Source organism: Misgurnus anguillicaudatus, chromosome 17 (genome assembly GCF_027580225.2).
Source record: "Misgurnus anguillicaudatus chromosome 17, ASM2758022v2, whole genome shotgun sequence".
In the NCBI taxonomy this organism is placed as follows: domain Eukaryota; kingdom Metazoa; phylum Chordata; class Actinopteri; order Cypriniformes; family Cobitidae; genus Misgurnus; species Misgurnus anguillicaudatus.
Window position 1 is genome coordinate 25,404,698 of NC_073353.2, and position 23,135 is coordinate 25,427,832.

The window sequence follows — 23,135 nt, forward strand, 5'->3', positions numbered from 1 at the left end:
AAACAAACAAACAAAAAACATTATACCCCACATTTTAAAAGAAGATGCTGCATCTTTACGTGTACAAAATAACTTAATAAAGTTTAGTTTACTGTAGTATTGTTAAAAGTGCGGCAGACTTGTAAATGTTCTGCACGCAGTTGCACTGATAGTCGCGCTCTAGGGTCGCATTAGATCCTGCATGTCTCCGTTTCAAAGAGCTGATAGTGGCTCCTCCCTCTCTGTACCTTGTGACAACAACAACTCATCCACAGAGCAGAGCCACACTTTTCTGCTCATTTTCTTCCTGTCATTCTCTCTCAATCTTCCACAGAGCCCTAATTTCAATCCGACACCGCTCAGCATCCGTTCGCGCATCGGCGGAGCGCACTCCGGTGGATTTCTTCTTCTTTGCGTTACTTTTACGTACCGGCTCTCGTTTCAAACTGAACTTATTTTATAGGCGAAGAACACCATGGCCGTACCGGCTGCTCTGATCCCCCCGTCTCTGGTCCAGCCGTGTCCGATCTCAGCAACTTCTTCATCATCTTCATCAGCATCCTCATCATCCTCCTCCGCGACCGCAGCATCATCATGCTCGCCCTCGGCCACTTCTGCGTCTCCCTCGCAGTCGGCGACCCAGAATCTGTTTCGCTCGGATCTGCTCAACGCCAACAGCAGCATCCCTCTGCCGGGGAAGCCCGTGTACTCTACCCCGTCCCCTGTTGAAAACACTCCGCAAAATAATGAGTGTCGGATGGTGGAGCTCAGGGGTGCCAAGGTGGCCTCGTTCACAGTGGACGGACACGAGCTCATCTGCCTGCCCCAGGCGTTTGACCTGTTTCTCAAACACCTGGTCGGTGGACTGCACACCGTCTACACCAAACTCAAGCGGCTCGAGATCACGCCGGTGGTGTGTAACGTGGAGCAGGTCCGCATCCTGCGGGGACTGGGAGCCATCCAGCCCGGGGTAAACCGCTGCAAACTCATCTCCAGAAAAGACTTTGAGACCCTCTACAACGATTGCACTAATGCCAGGTGAGAGAATAGATCATGCACAACTCTTTATAAGTAGGCTACATTTAAAAAAAATGCATAGATGAATTGGAAATGTTGGTTACATTACTGTGTTAGGAACCAATATAATTACTTTGCAATTGACCTAATTAAATAATAAATGTATCAAATGAAAGGCTTCATCTATGTAGTTCTTAAACGTCATCAAAGTTTTATATCATAAACAAATCGTTAAATAAAAACTTTAAATAGTTTCTGCTAAATAAAGTAAATTGTAAACCACTCTAAAGTTTGTTTAAACATAGCTACTGACAAACTAAACTTTTTTCGACAGCACGAAGTCAATATATTGCCAATAAGCATCAAGAGCAAATTGTTGCAGGATTGTAATGAATAAAAAAAAAACAAATGTATTAATACGTATTAGTCATTATTTTATTTACGTGAATAATTAATGTATACATTGCTGATTAAAAAAATGCTAGAAATGCAGTGTATGCATAGCCTGAGAGCTTTTAGTTAACTACTTACATGTTTGCTGTTTTGAAGCTTTATCATATTAATTAAGTCTCTGTATTTGATCACAATGAAAACAATATGCTCATAAAATATTACTTTTACTAGTCAGTTTTATGTAGTCTAAATTTTACTTTAGACTTAAATATGTATGCTTGTCAGAATTATAATTGTAGATGTTCTCATTTATTAGTCATCTGTCTAGGCATAAATCTCTTTCTGCTTTTTTCTTGCTCTGGGGAAAAATCAAATCATAGTCAATAAGTGCTTGTATACTTAATGACAGAAGTAATGCAGTGCTTGAAGGTACAAAATCACACAGGAAACAATTACCGCTTGTAACATCGGTGAATAATTCACCCTGAAACTTTAATGTCACCCTTTAGTGATCAAGAGAATGGGCCCAATAATTACTAGAAAAAGTAAGCTAATTTTAAAAATGTCAGGATGTTGACAGTTCGTCTGAAAACATAAAACGCCCTGCATGCAGCAAATTGAGTGTTGTACAATGCAATATGCTTTTGCCAAATAATGAGGAACTTCAGAGCAATGAAATCCGAGAACTGAAAAGTTATTCATTAACATCACTTTATAATTAAAAAGTATCACGGATCACTTGGCTAATTGCTTATAATTTTAATCAGACCATAAGTACTGAATATACACACTACATTCAGAAATTAAAAATGAACCTATTCGGATTTAAGAATGTAATTTGCACAATTTTAGCAAATCTTGTTCAAATATTTTTATTTTAGACTATTCACATATTAACTATGCACTAAACAGTAAGATAAATTGAAAGAAACACTTGTACACTCACACCTATTTGTATCATTATTTTCTAATGCATGCATGTTTTGGACATGTGATACTTTTATTTACTGAGAATCAGGAATGAAAATGATTTGTGTCACTTTTTATTTTTATATCTATTTAAAACATGTTCTTAATTTTAATATTTATGTCTGTTTCTTGTGAAGTAGCTATAGTGGTAATATATGTTATTTTCTATATCAGTGTTAAATTTAAAATGCTTGCTATCAAAGCAACATTTTTTTTTAAAAGTACACTTCCATCATCCAAATATTTCTCTGCATGTGTACAACAGGACATTGCAGTGTGTGTGTGTCATCAAGCAGCAGTGCTAATAGAGCGATCTAACCATGCTGTCTCTGCAAGCCCCTTCTGGGCCTGCGTCTGTACTTAGTCCGGTTCCCCCTCCCCGTGCCGACCGTCCCGGCGTCCTCAGGTGATCGAGTGTGTGGTTTGAACTCCGGGGCTGGGAGAGAGAGTGGTCAGTGATGGGGTTAAAGGATAATGCAGTGCTACACATTGCTTTAATGACGCTAAAGTGCTGGCCTATTACTAGTGCATACTGTAGAGGGGCCTGTAATTGTCTGTGAAAGCACCTGGTATTGCTGGTGTTATGCTGAAATCAATCATCTCCTCCATGTCTGCTTCCCATTTGGAGGATTACATCATTTGTATGGACAAAGGTATCTGCTGAGATGGAAAACAAACATATGGGCGTGACTTATGGTCTTATTTACAGTGTGGATTTAATGTATCTACATCTGTTTTGGTTCTCTGTACGCGGAAGGTCAGGTCACCAAGTCGTAACTCTTGCCTCAGTGTGCCGCTGCATGCTTAGATGTTGAATGTTAAAGATGGATCGTAGCATAAGCAGTGTAATTTTTATGATACAATGTTATCTCTCGAGGGGGAGGATGTTACCGTGTGAATCTTTTGCATTGGATGTGTATAGCACAGCACTTTACGCAGACTGCAAGCGCAAGCGATCTCACTTTTCCAGCGTGCGGCCCAACTTGAGTGTTAATAATCCTCTTTGCAACGGGATAATAGGGGCCTTACATCTTTGTCCGCTCACTTTAAAAGAATTCCCTGTTAAGTCAAGTTAGATCCGCCCCATTCCCCCTTTATAAGAGGACGTTCTCCGCTGGTACCCCCTTGTTCTCCCGGGGACCCTCGGCCCAGATTAATGCACACCGTCTGCTGGACGGATACAGGGCTGTAATCTCTCTGCTTTCATAGGAGTTATAACTCTGCTCTGTGAGAAGCAATACTTTTAGCTACTTGTTTTCCTTTCAATTTTGTCCGTGTGGGACGGTAAGGCTCTTGCCACCTGGTGACACTTGAACTCTCAGGAAAGGTTAATAAAACATTAAGGTTGTGGGATTGGAGGTAGATGCTGAGCCAGCTGTTATATCGGATGGTTTGTCAGGCCGTGTATGGCTCACACAGCAATGCAGCAAATAATTGACAGTCGTTTTTAGCAATTAAAAGCTAGATAGATGCATCTGAATCTGAAGGTTCTTTCACATTATTGATGATGAAGCTATTTCTTAAAAATTACTTTTTTGAGTCAGTAATATTAAAATAATTTTTATTGCATTTTCACAGTACATTATATACAAGTGTACGCTCTATCCGTTTAAATGTAAATGTGTAGCTTAACTTCAACATCCTGTTTATTAAACCAATTATGATTTAATTTATTTCAATCATAATATTTCACTTCAGATTTACGCTTTATCCACAAGAGCATCACGTTTGTCAAAATATTTTTGTTTGTGTACGATACAAACTGCCATATTTACAGAGAGGCGTCATTATTTTGTTTAGCACTCTGGGGTGCGTCTTAACACACAGTGGCAGATTTTATCGCGCTTTTTTCCCCTCACTCGCTCTCTTTGCAGTGCTCTTCTGATATATTTGTTTTCGACAAGGCACGGATGTGTTTACAGGTACTCATGGGAAATCTTTGGATCGAATTCAAATCATTCCCAGTCAGAGTGGGTGCTAAGATACCCGTCACCCAGCAACCGCATCCAAGAGGGAGCCGGGGCGATAATAACTTCAAAAAACAGAGAGACAGATGCTGATTAGGATGAAAGAGTTAGGGGGGACATGGGGGGGTGGGTGGAATGCATGTTAAAAGGCTTGTTAAATCACAGATTCATTGTAGCACTTTCTTACAAATCATATATGTGATTCTATATCCCCTGCATGTGTACGGCGCAGACGGATCAGAAATGAAGCAGGTGAACAATTGCATTTGATTTTTTTCCGCCATCGTGAGTCATTGAAGCTCTGCTTGATAGGATTAGCCACGTGTGTTCATATTAACTGTGCGCTTGGCATCCTTTGCCAATGTACAAGAAGACAGTAGAGACCCATACAGAGTTTGATATTAACATGATAGCTGCATGCAGAGAGGCTTTTGTGTTTTTTAGTTAAAGTGTGTTTTTGAACAAAAACACTTAAACACCAAATAAATCTTGAAATTACTGCATTGCGTGTTTACACAGATACTTACGCTTCTGACCTGCATATTAAATTTAATTTATATAGCTGCTACATGTCATACTAACTGAGATAATGGCAGATATTCATGATTCTCAGAACAGGTTGCGGTGACCAAACCGAGTGATGGCGTGAGTCATCAATCACTCTCGAATCAAACAAGTGTAAGCGTGTCAAATCATTTGCATATTTCTTTATTTCGTAGCACCAGCTGCATTAAATGAGACAGGACCGGGACACTAACCGCTCTGTAGCTGTACCTCAAATGGATTGTTGGTAGAAAAAGCAAGCTCTCCCATCTCTGGCACGTCTTTAGCCACCATCCCTTCCACATTACAGCATATTTAGGAAGCAGTGTGCAGATCGCTGATGCCCGCACAGGGACGTTAACCACAACTGACACAAGTTAGAGGGAGCAGATGAGATTTCTTGATTGGAGAGCGATTTCAGGCCTTAGCTCGGCTCTGTCTAATATGGTCACATAAAGAAATTGATTTTCTCCAGAAATTAATTAATTTTTCATATAGCCCAAAGCTGGAGCTTAAAAAGAGACTGTACTTTCTTGTTTCCTATTTTCCTGCCTTTTTTAAGAATTATTGCCTAATCATATTAATTCTTTTGCCCTTAGGATAAAAAGATGATTGTACAAATGCATTCAGAAATATGTATCAGTGAGTATTTATGATTAAATTATGCAAATAACTCCGCTCTCATCTTTCCCAGCCCCAGATTGTCTAATTAGGATTGATATGCCGAGTAGATGTTCGGGAATCTGAATACAAGCATGTCCAAAGAGCAGAAAATTGAAAATGACAAGGCCGGAATCCTTAAAAAGTATTTTTTCACTGTCTAATTCAGCGTAGCCGTATCAGGAGTTAATTTTCCCCGGCTTCGTTTTCGTGTCGAAGCCGTCAGGAAAAAGAATACTTAAGGGAAGCAATTTCATATGAGATTTCAGAAATTTCCTTTTCTCGTTTCGTTTCAAGATACTATCCAATGACAAATCTCCTTGTGTATATAAACTTTTCCATGTTATCATGAAAATATCTCTGCTGTTTGAACTTAATAGCCTCCTTTTTTCCTGATGGGAAATCTACCCTGGAAAAGTGATATTTACTCTGTAGTATAAAGGAAGGAATGCCATAATGGATGTTTACAAGCTATGTGGTTTTGAAAAACAAAAGCTGGAAGTTTAACTGCAGGTGTGTGATGGAGGCCAGTCAGCAGTGTTGGTGACTGCAGTGAAGGACAGGTGACCACTGAGGTCTGCAGGCTGTTTTCATTTAGGTCAGAACAAGCAACACTTTACAGCGCAATGAGAGCACCATGAGTCTATTAAAGAATAACAAAGGGCTCTGGAGAGCTTAAGACTCTTTTCCTTGGACAAAATAAATAGCACTCACTATTAAATTCACTTTAAGCTTTCGTGCGAGAATGAATTATATTATTATACTACCTTTAATAAAACTGCTGCCAGAATTATGTCATAAATTATATATTAAGAAATGTATGAATAGTCCTTGAAATATATTTAACAAGATCTTTTTTGTTTATGTTATAGAGCACCAAAATAACAGAAATTTTCCATTCAGTTTTATCATGAATAAAAGAAAAGATGAGATAATGATTTTTTTATTCCTTTCTAAGCAGTGATTTTCATCCTCACCTCCAAAAGAATCTCATAAGTTCTGATTGGTATCTAATCTTTACCTGGCCCACATCTAATGACACTCGAGAATATAGACCTCAATCAGAGCTTGATGTTTGTATTTTTTACAAGAGCTTTTGACAAAGCTGAGACTTCAGGCCTCGCTTATGAAGCTGTAATCCTAACGGACCACACGGAAACCTTATCAAGTCAATTTAGCAAAATTGAATTATAATAGAAAATCCAAATATCGGTACTTGTGCCACTGAGGATCCCATATGCTGCGGCAAGCTGCAGTTGTTTCATGTTGATGTGTTTATGTCTCATTCTCTCCATATTTTCAGAATATATCTGGCAAAGTCATCGTTGCTTTTAGTTTGATTGCTTTAGTTCTGTTTTACTAAAATGTGCATTATGTATTAATTCCAAATATAAACCATTTCTTGTTTGCTTTTGAAAGCAAACCAAGCAGTTACTGTATCAGACCTTGTGCTTTTATAGTGTACTGTATCTCTATCATGTTATTGCAGGGGAGTGCAAAGTGAAGGCCAACATGCCAACAGTGTCGCGTAACGCAGCCACTTTCTGCAGGAGAAAACACCTCAGAATCTCCTGTTGTCTATTTTAACACATACGGTGTGCTTAAAAATATACAAACGCTTCCCTTAATAACTGTAGCGCTTTTCCTCACGACAATATCTGAAACTGTCCAAAAGTTGTGCTGTATTTCATTATCAGCAAACAAAGGTGTTTCTCCTTTGAAAGAAATCCAGACCCTCTCACATTGCAGTCGTGCAAGTCCAATGAGACGGCTGTTCTGATAACTCTTTCTATGATGTGATGCGCCGCTTTAGTTTCTGCTTCAGACTCAAATGTCAACGTCTTGCTAGGGTTCCTTTAAAAAAACCCAAAAAAAAACAAAAAACAAATACCCTACCATAGCAAGCTGTGGCACCCGGCTATTATTACTTTCTTCTAAAAGACTGACAGTTTGCTCCAGAGAGACATGACACCCAACTCGTCTGCTGGAGGCGTAGCACTGCATTTCCTGTCTGTCCAATCAGATATTTGTAAACTGACGACACCTGGCAGGAGAAGGTAAATGGTGAGCCCGGAGCTGCAGCAGACACTGATATTGTTTTCAAGCCTTTGTGTGGTGGAAAGATACAAGACACAATTACATACTAGGAAACAGAGATCTGACTACTACAGAGGAAAACGGAGACTTTCACTCTTAAAAAATTAAGGTGCTAAAATTGTCACAGCGATACAAGAAAGTTTTTTTGGTTGCACAAAGAACCTTTCAGTCAAGGGTTCTTAGAAGGACTATTTCTTTCTTAGCTTTTTAAAATCTTTTTGGCCACATATTTTATGAAACAGAAAGGTTCTTCAGATGTTAAATGGTCTTTATGCACTCTCGGATACAAACGTTTAAAATGGTCCTACGGGGTTTCCTTCAGAAAATGTGTTAGTTAAGGTGGTAGGGTTGGGTGGATGTGGCCAGGGGCGTGGCAATCAAAGGGGCAGGGCGTATGCGTCATAATGAAAATGAAAATATTTTTATTTGAAACACTCAAATCAAACTTAATTTTGAAGAAACTATGACAGAAAATGAACACATATTAGAATATTAATGTATTAAATGTTTTTAACAGATACCTCTAACGAAAATAGCTGCGTGATGAAGTGAAACTAAAGGGTTAATAAACACAAACTGAAGCAGATTTGTAGAATGTCTGGTGAACAATGATAGATAGTGCGAAGATTGTAAAAAAATGATTATTTCCCACTATTTATTACATCATCTTAAAGGAGTGTAACTAGCATGTAAATAATGCAAATAAATAAAGTGAGCAAGAGCGCTCAACAGTTATATTGAATCAACAGGCACGTGCAACCTAGCTAGCAGGTTGCTCAAAAATCACCAGCTAACTTACTTTAAATTTGACTATAGACTAATACAATAACAGGCTTAAATAAACCCAAAACTAGCTATCGTCCAGACAGTTGACGGACCATTTCGGCCGTGTGGCGTGCGTGCACGCTCTCGGTGTGAAGCGCGATTGCGCTATTCTCCGAGATGTTTTATCAACTGGCTACCAGTTATCCTCCAGACAGTGATGGACGACATCTTTCTCTCATTTCAGCCGTCTGGCGCACGTGCCCGCTCGCGGTGTGAAGTGCATCCGCGCTATTCTCCGTGATGCACTTGACGGCCTTTTGTGCTGCAAAATTATTATTATTTTTTTTTTTTGGACGACCTAGTTAAGGCGGTAGGGTTTCCCAGCTTAGGCGGGCCACCCGAACTGCAAACTGCTGGTCCTAATATGTACAATTTATGCACGCTCATAATGGAAGAGAGGTGCGATGCGCTTGTTTTTTCCAGCCATGGGTTAAAAACATTCCAACTTTTCAGAATGCCGCAAGCGCATCGCAGGTCATGTGACAAGAACCAAGCGACGGTCGCATTAAAGGCCGGGTGCATGATTTTTGAAAAACGCTTTGGAAAAGGAAGTCGGGACGCGTGACAAAACACACTTGTAGCCAATCAGCAGTAAGGGGCGTGCCTACTAACTGACATCGTTGCCTGGGTTGCGTATTTGTGGGACGGGTCTATCAAAAGAAGGTCCAGATTCTATTGGGGTAGGGGCGTGTTTGTTTAGGTGATTTCAAATGTCAACATTGGCTTTCAGAGATCATGCACCCCACCTTTAACAAAAAATGATGGTATTGTGAAGCATTTTTATTTTAAAGTGTGTAGTTGTTTCAGCGTTGTCCCCTTGAAAAATTAGTAATAAATTGAAATAAATGCTGATAGGGAATGAGTAAGGAACTGTAAAATTCGTTTTAATAACTTGGAGAATCTGATTAGAAAGTATATATATATGAAAAATAACTTCCTGTTTTACATCTAAGCAGATTTCAGCAAAGTTGTTTAGATTTCCTTTAAAATCTAAACAAAAAAAGGGAATGCTTGTGACATTTCTTGCATCTTTTTCCCAAGCGAAAGATCTAAGATGGAGTTTCTCTTTGCTCTCTGTTTATTCACATTGCTGAGATATTTAATAGATCTTGTTTTTGAATATTTCCCCCCGCGGGACTGTTTGTTGTCTTTAGCTCTAAGAAAAGATTACATATTTTTATTGGATTGTGAATTTATTTTAAAACATGATGTCACAAACAGATGATTCATAGAAAATGATTCCCTTGGAAGTTGTGCTTGTTTTCATGTTAGAGCTCTTTTTTGAGAAAACACAGCGGGTTCATGACTGTACATATATTTACATATTTACGTTTAATGTGCTTGGGAGAGAATTGTTGAATATAAGAGACTATTTATGATACGGTCTCACGTTTAGACGCTGTTGTGAGCTGTGTCTCCATGCAGGCAGCTTACGCTGTGCTAATACAACATTCCCAGCATAATGTGTCTGTCCACATCTATTATTCCACTGTGAAACAGGCAGTGTGATGTCCGTAAACTTCACATATGAATGGGCTCAGCTGAAAAGGAGAATGAATTAAGTCAAGCTGACATCGCATGCCAATAAGCTTTGTTTCATTCCCAATGCAGTATTCATTTGCGGCACAGAAAGATTTATTGCATGATTGACAATTATGAGAGGATGACCTAGTTTTGTGTAATGGAACAAAAATGGTTTTCATGGGATGGAACTGTCTGTCTGTGTATGATGCCAAGCATATAATAAGTAGGTTTTCTCTCTTTATTTTTTGTTTGAAAGAACATTGAATCCTTTTTCTTTCACTCAATATATTTAGTATTAAGTGTCAGCAGTCCCCAAAGACATCACCTCCCTTTAAACGAATGCATTCAATTTGCTCCTTAAAGTTATTTTCAATGCGATTTGACGTGGTTCTCCCTGTAGGCAGGCACTTAAGTAACTTTATACGTAAAGGGGGTGTGGTATAACCATTCAATAAGCTACTAAACTGTCTCCAGTGCTACTGAAGCTGTCCAGCAGCGGTTTGCTTAACCAGAGCGACTTTCATGGAACCCTGGCTAATATTTCATGATTCACGCATTTTGATCTTACCTTTCTATTAACTGTTTTATTCAGTTCAGTAAAGCTTATTACAGCCGTGAGGAGGGACCTGGCCCCCACGGGACCGCTGGTTGAGTGGAACCACAAATGGCACAAGCAGGGTTTAGCCAGAAGTTAATATCCTGCAAAATTGTTTCTGAGTAGCTCGGTAGAATACGGATGATTAAATGACACGAGCAGATCAAAAAAACGTTTTCTCTGACTACAAAGTGTTAAGTGCAAGTGCTTTCAAGCGCTGCAGATCTCCCAAGGTTGCCATTAAGTGAAATAGGACTTATTTAATGGGAAAGACTGTCCTGCCGAGGAGGGAGAAGGGAAAGCCGTGCTGAGCGAACAGTGGAGGGCCGGGGACGCTGTACAGAGAGCAGCATTCGGGGTCAATGCTCTGACAAAACAACAACGGGAAGAGACACAAAAAGATGTGACTGTCTCTTTATCTTCAGTTAATTTAGAAGATTTAGTCATTCTACTAAATCGCTGCCATTTTTGTTGCTTATGTGCAGGACAAATTATAATATTAAATTAATACATGTTTCATGTAAAGTTATTTTGGTTATCATCAAAAATAAATAATACAAAACATTTTAATAAACTTTTACTAAACAAATAGTTGCATAAATTTGCTATGGTTTTCTTAGTCATTAGTTCCTGAAATACAATATCACAGTTATTTTTGGAAATGCATATTTAAATAATACCTGCTAAATAGTTTTAAAGGATTAGTCCATTTTCTTAAAAAAAATCAGATAATTTACTCACCACCATGTCATCCAAAATGTTGATGTCTTTCTTTGTTAAGTCAAGAAGAAATTATGGTTTTTGATGAAAACATTTCAGGATTTTTCTAATTTTAATGGACCCCGATACTTAGCAGTTTTGGTGCAGTTTGGGATTGCAGTTTCAAGGGACTCTGAACGATCCTAAACGAGGCATAAGGGTCTTATCTAGCGAAACGATTGTCATTTTTGGCAAGAAAAATAAAAAATATGCACTTTTAAACCACAACTTCTCTTCTTCCTCCGGCTGTGTGACGCACCAGCTCGACGTCACGTAATTGCGTAATGACGTCGAAAGGTCACGTGTTACATATATGAAACGCACATTTGCGGACCATTTTAAACAAAAACTGACACAAAGACATTAATTAGTATCATTCGACATACAACAACGTCGAAACGGTCCTCTTTACTTGTAAACAATGGGGCGTATTTTTGATACGTCATCCGTGACCTCTTGACGTGATGATGTATTACGTGAGGTCGTGCTGGCGGGTCACATGACCAGAGATAGACGAAAAGTTGTGGTTTAAAAGTGCATATTTTTTATTTTTCTTGTGTGAAAAATGACAATCGTTTTGCTAGATAAGACCCTTATGCCTCGTTTGAGATCGTTTAGAGTCCTTTGAAACTGCAATTTTAAATTGCATTAAAACTGTTAAGTGTTGGGGTCCATTAAAGTCCATTAAAATGAGAAAATCCTGAAATGTTTTCATCAAAAAAACATAATTTCTTCTCGACTGAAGAAAAAGAAAGACATCAACATTTTGGATGACATGGTGGTGAGTAAATTATCAGGTTATTTTTTAAGAAAGTTGACTAATTCTTTTATGTATAAATTGAATGTAGTCTTTCTACATTAATGTGTATATTTTTGCACATAAAAGTAATTAGTAAAGTTTAGGTTTGTATTAAATTAAATTGTTCAAAGAATGGAATGCATTAATAAAAATATAAATATTTTAGTTTAGTTTGTTCAGTCTATAGGTAAAAGGTACAGGTAAATATTTGGTAAACTTTTAAGTCATTCGACAGGTTCAATGTAGACAATGCACACGTTTTTGAAACCCTACAAAAATTCCAACTGAAAGAAAAAACAAAGTTTGCCACACTCATAATTTATGGCTCAGATGTTTGGCTCGCTAAGCAAGCTTGTATTTCTGTGCAGTGACTTGACCTTTTGTCACGGCCAGAGAATTATCCGCGTCTTTCCTCTTTTTGTCTTAATGCAGAAAAATTTCTCAAGCTTGAAATTATGGTGAACAAATATGTTCAAAGTTTCCTCATTTCTTAGCTCCCCCGAAGATAAAATGCAATGTTACCAATTCCAAGAATATAGAATAAGGGTTGTAAAATGGAGTACAAGGATTTAGCAGTTATCAAATGTCCCCTAACTCTTGACCTTTCAAATGTCAGAAAAGGAATGTGATACAAAAGCAAGCCCGCAGATATGATTACATGGATCAAAAGTGACTTTACGCTGCTATCATTGACGTGGCTGTTTAATTGGAGGATATTGAGGAAGCCAGCTAAAACAATACATCATATTTATGTCTTCTGTTTTTAGCGGCCGAGCCTTCCAGCATTGTCTTGTTGTGCTGGAAACAGCTCGTAGTTGTTAGGGCATTATGTAATTTTTCCTGATAAAGAAAGCTCTTCCACAGCTGTGTGTCTTGCTAGTCTCACAGTCACATTCCAAACAGTCTAATATTATTCCAAGGGTCATACGGCTCGGAGTGGGGGCCCTTAAATGCGTATGTAAAAGAATAGCGCGTGCTGTCTCGGCTATGATATGTATATTCTATTCTGCCATGGAAGGAGATTTGAGACAGGATAATTAAAGGTATGCTTCTCAAAGGGTCGGGGTCAAGCCAATAGGAATGTCAGAGACTCGCAAGGCTGTGACAGGTCTTTTCAACAGGCCACGCTGGACTGGTGCAGACTGAGATAGCGCAGCGCCCCAGAAAGGGCAAAACGCTGACAGCTCTCCAGCCGCGCCGTCCCGGCAGGAAGGCATCAGTTTGAAAAACAGATAGCGAGCTGGACCGTCACTGGCGTGGGCCGAGTCGGGACAGATTAGGCGTGGCCGACAGGTCACCGGGTTCCCAATGCCTGTTCCTGGATTTCGGGACCCTGGAGTGTTATTAATAAAAAAGGGGTCATTTATAATCTCAAACACATACTTACTTCATTAGAGTTAGTTTATGTGGCAAATGCATTAAACTTTAGGTTGCCATCAGGTTACTATCTGTGGACACAATTTAACAAGTGTTGTTTATGCCTTATAATATTCTTATTCCTTTTTCATCTCAATAATACGGAGCCCCTGAGGGGACATGGAGAAAAAATGAAATAAAGTTTAGATTCGCGTGTGCACGTGAAAGCGAAAGTTTTTATGTGCACACGTGAAGCTAAACTTTAAAAAAAATGCTGCACATGAAGGTTTCGCGTAAGCACATGAAAGTTTCACGTGAGCACGCTAAAGTTTCACGTGAGCACATGAAACGAAACTTTACTTTTTTTTACTCCAATGTCACCTTAGGGGCTCGGTACTATAATTTGAAAGTGAAGGGTTTCGTTTTTTAATGATAAAATAATTTTTATCTTTGATTTAAATTAGAGGTGCACTATTATTTCAGCCCAGTCTCACGAAATTACGTACCTATAGACGGTTTCAGCGGTAACTACATAAAGTTATGTCGTGACAACTGTGACAACTGTCGTGGTCCACACGTAACTTCTGGTAAACTCTGCTAAGAATAAATAACAACAAAGTTCTTTAAACGTAGTATATTTATATAACAAGCAAAAAAACAACACATAGATTACCTAGGAAACCAAAACATTTGTTATTTCGACGAGGCATTTGTTTAAAAGATCAGTTTAGCAACTAGTCAGACCATTAAAAAACGAAACCGGAAGTAAAGTTCGGATTTAGAGGTGTATCGCGTCAGCGCACGTGCGTCCGATGAAATGGTCTATAGTCACATATTTTTTTTGGTTCTTTTTTGTGATACTGTCACGAATTTCTGTTTTTTCGTAATCGTATAACATATTTCTGCTTATGTGTCATTGTCATGTATTGGTTACTCAACTGTTTTGTCTTATTTTCTTACTATTTTCGTTTCGTTTTAGGGTTAGATTTACATAAAATTACATTCTTATACAAACCCAACTCTAACTCTAACCCTAACGCCAGGCGACATAATAAAAAATGTATCCAATTTTTTATAAACCAATACTTAAAGTGACATCCTAACACAAACACCAAATCTAACCCTAAACCGAAGCAAAAAAATTTTTAAAAAAGAGAAAAGCAGTTGAGTAACCAATACGTGACAAAGACACATAAACAGAAATTCGTGATACGATCAGGAACAAGCGCGAAAATTCGTGACAGTACCACGAAAAAGAATAAAAAAATTAAGTGACTATAGGTACATAATTTTGTGAAGCTGGGTAAAATATATTGGCTAAAAATCGGTATCAGTCGATAAAAGCAGTTTTTCACACTATCGGCCGATAGAAACATCAGATTTTAATGGCCGATATATCCTTTCAATCAAAGGAGAACATGCAATGAAAAATGCAATGAATTTGTGTATAGAAAATGTAAAGAAACATCACTAGTTTAATGTTCAATATTAATGGGCATTATATGAATGAATAACATTCAGAAAATGTAATCTTCAGAATTTAGTTAATTCAAGGTAATATAACCACTATTTAACTATTTGTGGCAACAGGCAGCCAGTCACATTTACAGAACCAATCTAAAACAATTTTGAGTTGATGTCTTAAATTTAAGTGCAATGGTTTGTCATCCAGTAGCAATTTAGCGTGTGGAAGAAAACCTGTCATTAGTTAAGCAGTTATGTTTGGTCATGATAGAGGTACAGAAATGACACTTTTAACAGTATAGCTCTGTGAACGCTGCTCACACGTCCCTGTAAATAATCTGTGTGATTCAACACGTTAAGTGAGGATATCAGTGCGCGCACGGAGATAAGACACGCTCACATAACTCTCTCCTTACCTTAAGCGATGACTACTGTCGCACCTGTCATGTCTATAAAAGGAAGCATAGCGCGATACAGCGAGATCTCCGATTGAGATGTGCATGTGTGTGTGATGGCCATGATTTATATGCCATGCCTCAATAAAAAGGATGTCAACTTCAGGCCGTAATGAATGCTCTTAAACATATCTGCATAACACTAAGCATGCAAATGAGGTTACACGTGCCCAAACCGAAACGGATCACCTTCACTTTCTCCAGAAAAAACTTTTCCGTGGTTAAGTGGCGACACATTTCAGCCTTTGTTTTAAACTGCTAACTGTATTTAATTTCACGTCTTATCGTCCTAAGCTTTGTCTGTCTGCTCGCTACTCTCCAGTCAGAGCAACCCCTTGAGATAAACTCTGTCAGACTCCGGGGTGATTTATTAAATTCTGATTTCTGTGAAGGACTTTAATGGGGTTGGGATGGGGGAATGCATTGCAGGTGGCTGCCTGCTTCAGGCACTGTTTGTTCTCTGATACACCCGGTAAAGGTAGAAGAGCGAGAGAAACAAGTACAAACCTAAGTGGGATTTCCTTCCTTTGTTGTGGCTAAAGCAACCTTCCCCTCTCACGTCCCCCTTTAATTTCAACATTGCAGTTGTTATGAATAACTGCTGCTTAGAATAGGATGGCTTGTAAAACTTTGTGCTATTTATACTATCATGCAACCCAGAAGTGTTTTTAAGTGCATGCAAATCCATTGGTGGACACCTAAAAGTGACCCTCTATCTAAGGGAAATGTACTGACCCAGTCTCACCCCTATTTGATTTAACTAGTTTACATTTATTTATTTTTCGACCCTTAGTAAAATATGCATACTTTGTGAAATGCATGTATTGTTAAAGATAATTCCAGACGAATTTGATTAGCAAGGAAGGGATTTAATTTTAAGGTTATGCTCATGTGGCCCCGTCTCTTTTTCAAGCCGTTAATGGTGGGACAGTACACACCATAAAAGTGATATGTTACTTATATATTACCTGTGTGCCAATAAGAAAACCTAAAACTTCTGAATCTAGCATTGCCACCCTCCCTGGTGTCTTTATAGGCTCTCTAACAAATGATGCGTTTCATGTTTATTTGTTTGTGTGGATAAAACATGCTGTATTGCCAAGTACTTATTTCCTCTACTTACTCCGACAAAAGCGTGTAGGGCTGTCACGGGTTTTACCGGAAGCGCTCGGTTAACTTGTCAAGGATCACCTGCTTAGCCGCACTCCCACACTCTGCTCAAAAATGGCACGGCTCCTTTACAGCTGGATCCCCGCGGCCGTCTGCTGTGATCCCCACGTCTCACGTTCTCTATTGTTCTCCGCTCGTCAGCATCTTTTGTCTTTTGCCGTTGATTTGTCTTTTGATCTGCACGAGTGATTTATCTGCATGGGATCAGTTTTCGTGCAACGCTCAACACTCCCCCCCCCCTTCTGCCCCAGGAAATTTGGAATGGGTCTCGTGTAACCTTGGCAGAACCAAACAAAGCGGTAGAAGCTGATCTTGTTGATTTTAATGCTGCCCTCTCCACAACCAAGCTTTCGAAATGTGTTTCTCATCGACCACATTTTAGTCAGTTTCTTATAAATCGAGGACTTTGATAACATTAATAATGCGCTGTCTGTACTGTTATAGCACTTACATCAGGTAAACACAGCTAGAATTGCATTTTAATTATATTTATTTTAAGCATCATTAATATAAAATGGTGGACATTTTAAACTGCTTAATAAATGTACCCAATTGCACTTCTTTTTTCTTCAAACGTCTGTGATCTATTTCAACCCTGCAATTCATCCCAAAATCGCTGGGTTCGGTGTTAGACTCTGATGTCTTGAGATGGCAACAGTTTTTCTTCTGTTTGCTTGGTTAAAAGCATTGTGGGTTGGGGGATTGGAGTTGACAACCCTGAGGGTATTAAAGCTGTTTGCCTTCTCTCTCTCTCTCTCTCTCTCTCTCTCTCTCTCTTTCTCTCTCTGTCTCTCTCTCTACCTCTTTTTTTTCCACTCGTCTGCAGCTGTTTGAGTCTCCTCCCGCCAGCTGTCAGTTAGACGCTCTCCGTAAACACCTCCACACACCACCTGCTTCCCACTGGGGAAATAGGTGTATGTTGGAAAAGTTTGAACAATACGGAATGGCGGGCAGGTGGAAAATCTGTATTCAGGTTGCGAGTCCGGGGCCTGACAATGCAGTTAAGTGGCAACTATGTCCAGGAATTGTCAGCGTTACAATAATTTTAATTAGAAGGTCTCTGTTTGAGAAGCTGTACTTCAAAACGAAAGATGAATTCGAAAGTTAAACGAGACCCGAATGCATAAATCGTGGACAGGAAACAGTTGAAGCTGCATCCACATAAATGCAATTGCAGCCTGTTAAAACAGTTTGAAATAGTTTCCTATTTCTGCAATTGCACCATAATGCTTAGATTTGACAGATGTGTGGGTGCGCGCCGGTGTCTGGTTACTGTCTGAATAAGCAGTAGACCACACATGTATTTTCATCTGTCAATACAAGCAATAAGCACTTTTATGATATCTATTGAAATAGTGCAGACGAACTTTATTTAACTTTCCATCATCCTTTCAAGAGTAAATTCATCACTATCTTGACAGAAATTGTGAAAGCTAATTAAAAAAATGGCCTACAGAAATTCTGATAACCTAAATGTTTCTTCTGACTGCTTGGCCTGTTGAGAGCCTTGCCAACGGGCTCCTTTTACACAGGAAGTTATGAAAGTATTACACACAGATCATTTGCACAATGAAATCCCAGGCCTCTACAATGTTTGTATTTGAATCAGCGTAGTTGAAAAATGACCAGCTCAAGGCAAATTTTGCTGCAGTCTGTCAGACGCAGGAATCATTTAAGCATGGGGCTTTTAAGTAGCACGGCTCTTTTTGGGACTCATTTATTTTGTTGTTTTCTTAATGTAGGATTCGCAAGTTACCAAACAGGCAAAAATTGCAACATTCCTACCCAATCGAGTCCCTGGACTTACCCAATGCTTGCGACCACAAACCGATCCCACACTCTTACTCTATCTAGCATCTCCCTGGTCCTGGTTGAGAAATGCTTTCACCATTACAACACTACCATCAAGTGCTCTGCCAGTCGATCAGTACGGCAATGAAACAAGTTCCACCAGCTGAGATTAAGGAGTGGTTTGATCTTGATAATAACAGACCTCCAAACTGTCACATGGCATGGAAAACAAAGCATGCGGGTATCAGTGCCGGAGAACGGGGGTGCAGGAAAAAAACAACGCTGAGCCGAGCTCCTGTGTTGCACTCGGGAGCCCCAGGCAACTGTAAGGCATCAAGGCCACCTGGGTGCTTCTTTATTAAAGGATGAAATGAGAGGTCGCACGTTTCAGACCCTCACATAACATCTTCCTGCCGGCGTCCTGTGCTACCTCGCTCTCCACCTCCGCCTGGCTTTTTTGATGGGTTAGCCATGAAAGTGTTTTTCATTAGTCCCTCCGAGGGATCCCGAAATGCTCTTTTGCCAGCAAATCCTAATTTCATTGTCGATAGGTCTGTTAGAAGCATGCCGTGTCTATCACAGCCTTTTAATTAATGCTTGTAGAGATGTGTACGTGAAGACTTTAACACATTTTATGTTAAGAGATTGTGGATGGGATAAGTGAAAGAGCAGCGAAATATGATAATATTGCAGTTGTTGATAGATTTTGTGTTGTTTAAAATGCTTATAGTGTTTCTGTGCAATAATTTGTATGTGTTACTGTGCAATCTGTTTTTTCTTCTCACAGACTTGCTTTGAATGTTGGCCGGTCTGCTTTAACCTAAAAATAGTAATGTGAAAATGTAAATTAACATATATTATGACATGAACGTTTTGATGCAATAAAATGATATAAAATATAACAATACTATAAAAGGGACAGTTCACCCAAAAATGACAATTCTGTTATCATTTTCTCACCTCATGTTGTTCTAAATCTGTATGAGTTTCTTTATTTAAGAAGATATTTTGAATGATAATAACCAGTGTTGGGGAAAGTTACTTTTAAAAGTAATGCATTTCAATATTAAGTTACTCCCTAAAAAAGTAACGAATTGCGTTTTCATTTCATGAAAAGTAATGCTTATGTTACTTTTAAGTTACTTTTGCGTTACCTTTTCCTACTTGTCTGAGGCTTGATCTCTTTTTGATCTCTTGATCTCCTGTGTTTTATATGAAGTTCTGCATTCAGAAATTGCATATTTTCAACGCAAAAATGTCAAGCTCTGGCCTGCCATCTCCGTTTCTGACTCAAACTGTTCCCGCTAAGGTGCGCATAGATTGCGCAATTCTACGTGAATACGTTTAGTTTAATTCAGTACATTAATAAAACTAAAAAGTGACTCGCATTACTTTACTTTTTTAAAAAAGTAACTTAAATATTCATGTGTACATTTATAAAGTAATGCTGCAGAAAAATAATATTATTATGTAATGCACGTTACTTGTAATGCGTTACCCCCAACACTGATAATAACCACACAGTTGATGGTAAAAAATAAGAAAGTATAGACGGTTTCATCGGACGCACGTGCGCTGACGCGATACACGCCTGGATCTGAACTTTACTTCCGGTTTCGTTTTTTTTAATGGTCTGACTAGTTGCTTGTGATAATTTTCTTTTGAACAAATGCCTCGTCGAAAATAACAAATGTTTTGGTTTCCTAGGTAATCTGTGTGTTGTTTTTTGCTTGTTATATAAATAAACTATGTTTAAAGAACTTTGATGTTATTTATTCTTAGCGGAGTTTACCGGAAATTACGTGCGGACCACGACAGCCGCTTGTTTATGTTGTTACTGCTGAAACCGTCTATATATTTGTACCCTAATTTGGGGGTGGAGCTTATCATGGTTTAAAGGGGACAAATCATGAAAATCTGACTTTTTAGTGCTATAATTGGGTCCCCAGTGCTTCTATCAAACTATAATACATGATAAAAAACAAACCAGTAACTTAGTTTTGGTAACCATTCTCTGCAAGCATGTGAAAAAATAGGTCATTGAAATGTAGCTCCCCTTGTGATGTCAGAAGTGCATAATACAGCCCCTTAATCTGCACTATCCAACCACGCCAGTGCCATTTAGTGCAGAGATCATCGGCTCATTTGCATTTAAAAGGACACATTTTTCGCACACTTACAAAGTGGCAATTTTAACATGCTATAATAAATTACCTATAGGATATTTTGAGCTAAAACCTTACATACATACTCTGGAGGCATCAAAGATTTATTTGACATCTTAAAAGTCTTGTGAAATGTCCCTTTTAATATTAATTCATGCTTTAGTTTTAATAAAAGGATACAGAAGTAAAATGGATTATATTGTGGATATTGTTATAGTCAATGAATTGTAAAAGTGTGGAAAGTTATATGTTCACTAAATCCTTCAAAAACTGATAAGATGTTCAAATGGTTTTGCATTGTGAAGCGGTAATCTGATTGCAACAGTCAGATAACACTTTTACAGAGCTTCATCGTGGCTGTAGACTGTAAATTGACTAACTGTTTGTATTGGCAGTATGTTCCTCGATTTATAGCAGGATGGCTTCACGTTAAACTGCTTATCGCCGACAGACACATTAGTGTTCTCACAAACAACCACCTGTTTTTGCCACTTGAACATGTATTTTCTTTAAGGGAAAGGCTTTAATTTGAGAGAAAAATGATAGCGTGTTAAAGTGCAATTTGTTGACATATTTCACCGTAGCATTATCGGCGCACGCCGCGATTGGTCTTCCACGGCGTTATCATTTAACAGGGCGCTTTTAATGCTATCATTTAATTCTCCTCTCTTCCTCTCGCCGCCTCATTTGTATGCGGCTCTCTCTGTGTCTGTTTGGGCTAGCTTTAAGAAGCACAAAGCCTTTAATTGTGAGGTTTAACATTTTGCAATTAAAATCCACCCTTATTGCTCAGAGGAACGAATGACGAGGCTTTGATGTATTTTAATCAGTGGAGATGCATTGTACTTTAAGGAGCGTAGAGATCGCCGATACATTTCTGATTTTGAATCGACATCCTCTTTTACCTTTGAAGATGATAGCAGTTCGAGCTGAAAGCCACGAGCTAGGGTCCCTCGGACCCTCCCCCTACTGTAAATAATGAAGATTTGTATCTTCTTGATTCTGAAGTGGACAAATAGGATTATAGGAGACATTTATACTTCAGCTGAACCAAGAACATCACACTGATTCCCGTGAGCATGGAGAATCAAATCTCTAAAGATGTAATAATTAATAGGAAAAGTTTCTACGAAGAACTTTTCGGCGTGATGACATACTTGGCAGTGCCGGCAATTAGTTTTGTTTTCGTCTAATAGCTAGGCGAGTAATTCAGTTGGTATTTTGGATGTGTGAGAACACTATTTTGTTAGTGGACACGACAAGTAGGAATTGACTAATAATAAATCTCCTCCGCTTCGGTTTCCTTTTGACAGATGGATGGTGCTTGCCGAAATCGAATCGGGCTTTAATTGCATTGTGGCGTTTCAAATTTATCTGCTCCGAAGATTTTGTTTACAGGTTTAGGAGATCATAAAATGTAATGTTGATGTGATGGAGACGACTGTAATTCACGGTGATTGTGCCGTGGCTGTTTGCCCCGTGGAAACAAAACTGTTCAATAGGACAGAGTGTTTTTTTCCCCAGTATACACTTTAATGGTATACACTTGCCTGGATGGTCTTCGTCTGCTTGGTTGCACAATGTTCACATGATGGGGTTCATCTGGATAGGTGGACACACAATGTAATCAAATTCGTTTCTGCTTCTGGGCCCACATCCACTCTCACACATTTATGAACACTCTTTACACGTGTACACTAATGTCTTGCCTTATTAAGTCGAAGCTGCTGCATATCAAAGGTCTGTCGGAAATGATGGATATTGTCATAGAAAACAAAAGCGAGATTGCATGGAAAATAAGGCGGTTTTATTTTATCTGAATCATCAAAACAAGCTGATGATGGTTTTGTTTTGTCAACAGCAAAAAAGAGCTTGCTTAGTGGAAATTGTTTATGCTATACTAGAGACACAAATACGGATTGGTTACATGTTTTTCTCTGTAAATGTTTGTCAATATTGTTTTGGATGTTCATTAATAGCCCAATGCGTGCTCAAGGTTTTCCACTGAGTGAGTCACGCTAATGGTTAACTATTTAAACCTAAGCCTCCACAAAAACACATTTTCAATTCGAGTGATTATTTTCAATCTATGCCATTTCTCTATTAAATAAGAGCTTTAGCTTATTAAACGTCCTGCAGACCTTAAATCCATAACTGCGAAGCTCGAGACGTTCTGGAATGAGCTTGTGATGAGAGGATGTTCCTATCGTGCCCTTTGCCACGCTCTCATTTGCCTTCTCTTTGTGAGGCCTGTAATATTTTTCATGTGCTTCTAATGAAGATTACCCCTCTCTACCATCCACTCACCTTATCGTTAGCCTGAGCTTTGCCCGCGCACTAATTGATGCACCCCTGCCAATTCAAACTTCGGCCCTGTCACTGACCCCCATTAAAAACCCGTCCTCCCCTTCTTATGGAAATCAGCCTCGGCGTTACGAATCCTCCACCTCCAATCAACTCCGCTTAAGTGGAAAAAACAGCCAAGATCAGGACTCTCATTTCTTTGTTTCTGCTGGCGTCTACCCCCAAGTACTTAAAGAGCATGCATTCCTTTACAGCTATCGATCCAAAAACTTTTACAATAGAAGTACTTGACAATTAAGACAA

The 23,135-nt window shown here is 38.9% G+C and overlaps 1 protein-coding gene across 5 annotated transcripts in view; it reads left to right on the top strand.

The window, feature by feature from the left end:
- The first annotated feature begins 232 nt into the window (after positions 1–232).
- Positions 233–23,135, top strand: part of dachd (dachshund d) — a 127,995-nt gene continuing 105,092 nt past the window's right edge. For 2 of the 5 annotated variants that reach the window (XM_073855230.1, XM_073855231.1), the window contains exon 1: positions 233–1,017. In XM_073855230.1, the coding sequence (XP_073711331.1) occupies positions 455–1,017 (563 nt within the window). In that variant the 5' untranslated portion in view covers positions 233–454. The remainder of the gene's footprint in view (positions 1,018–23,135) is intronic. The other 3 variants (XM_073855229.1, XM_073855233.1, XM_073855232.1) reach the window with 2 other exon arrangements.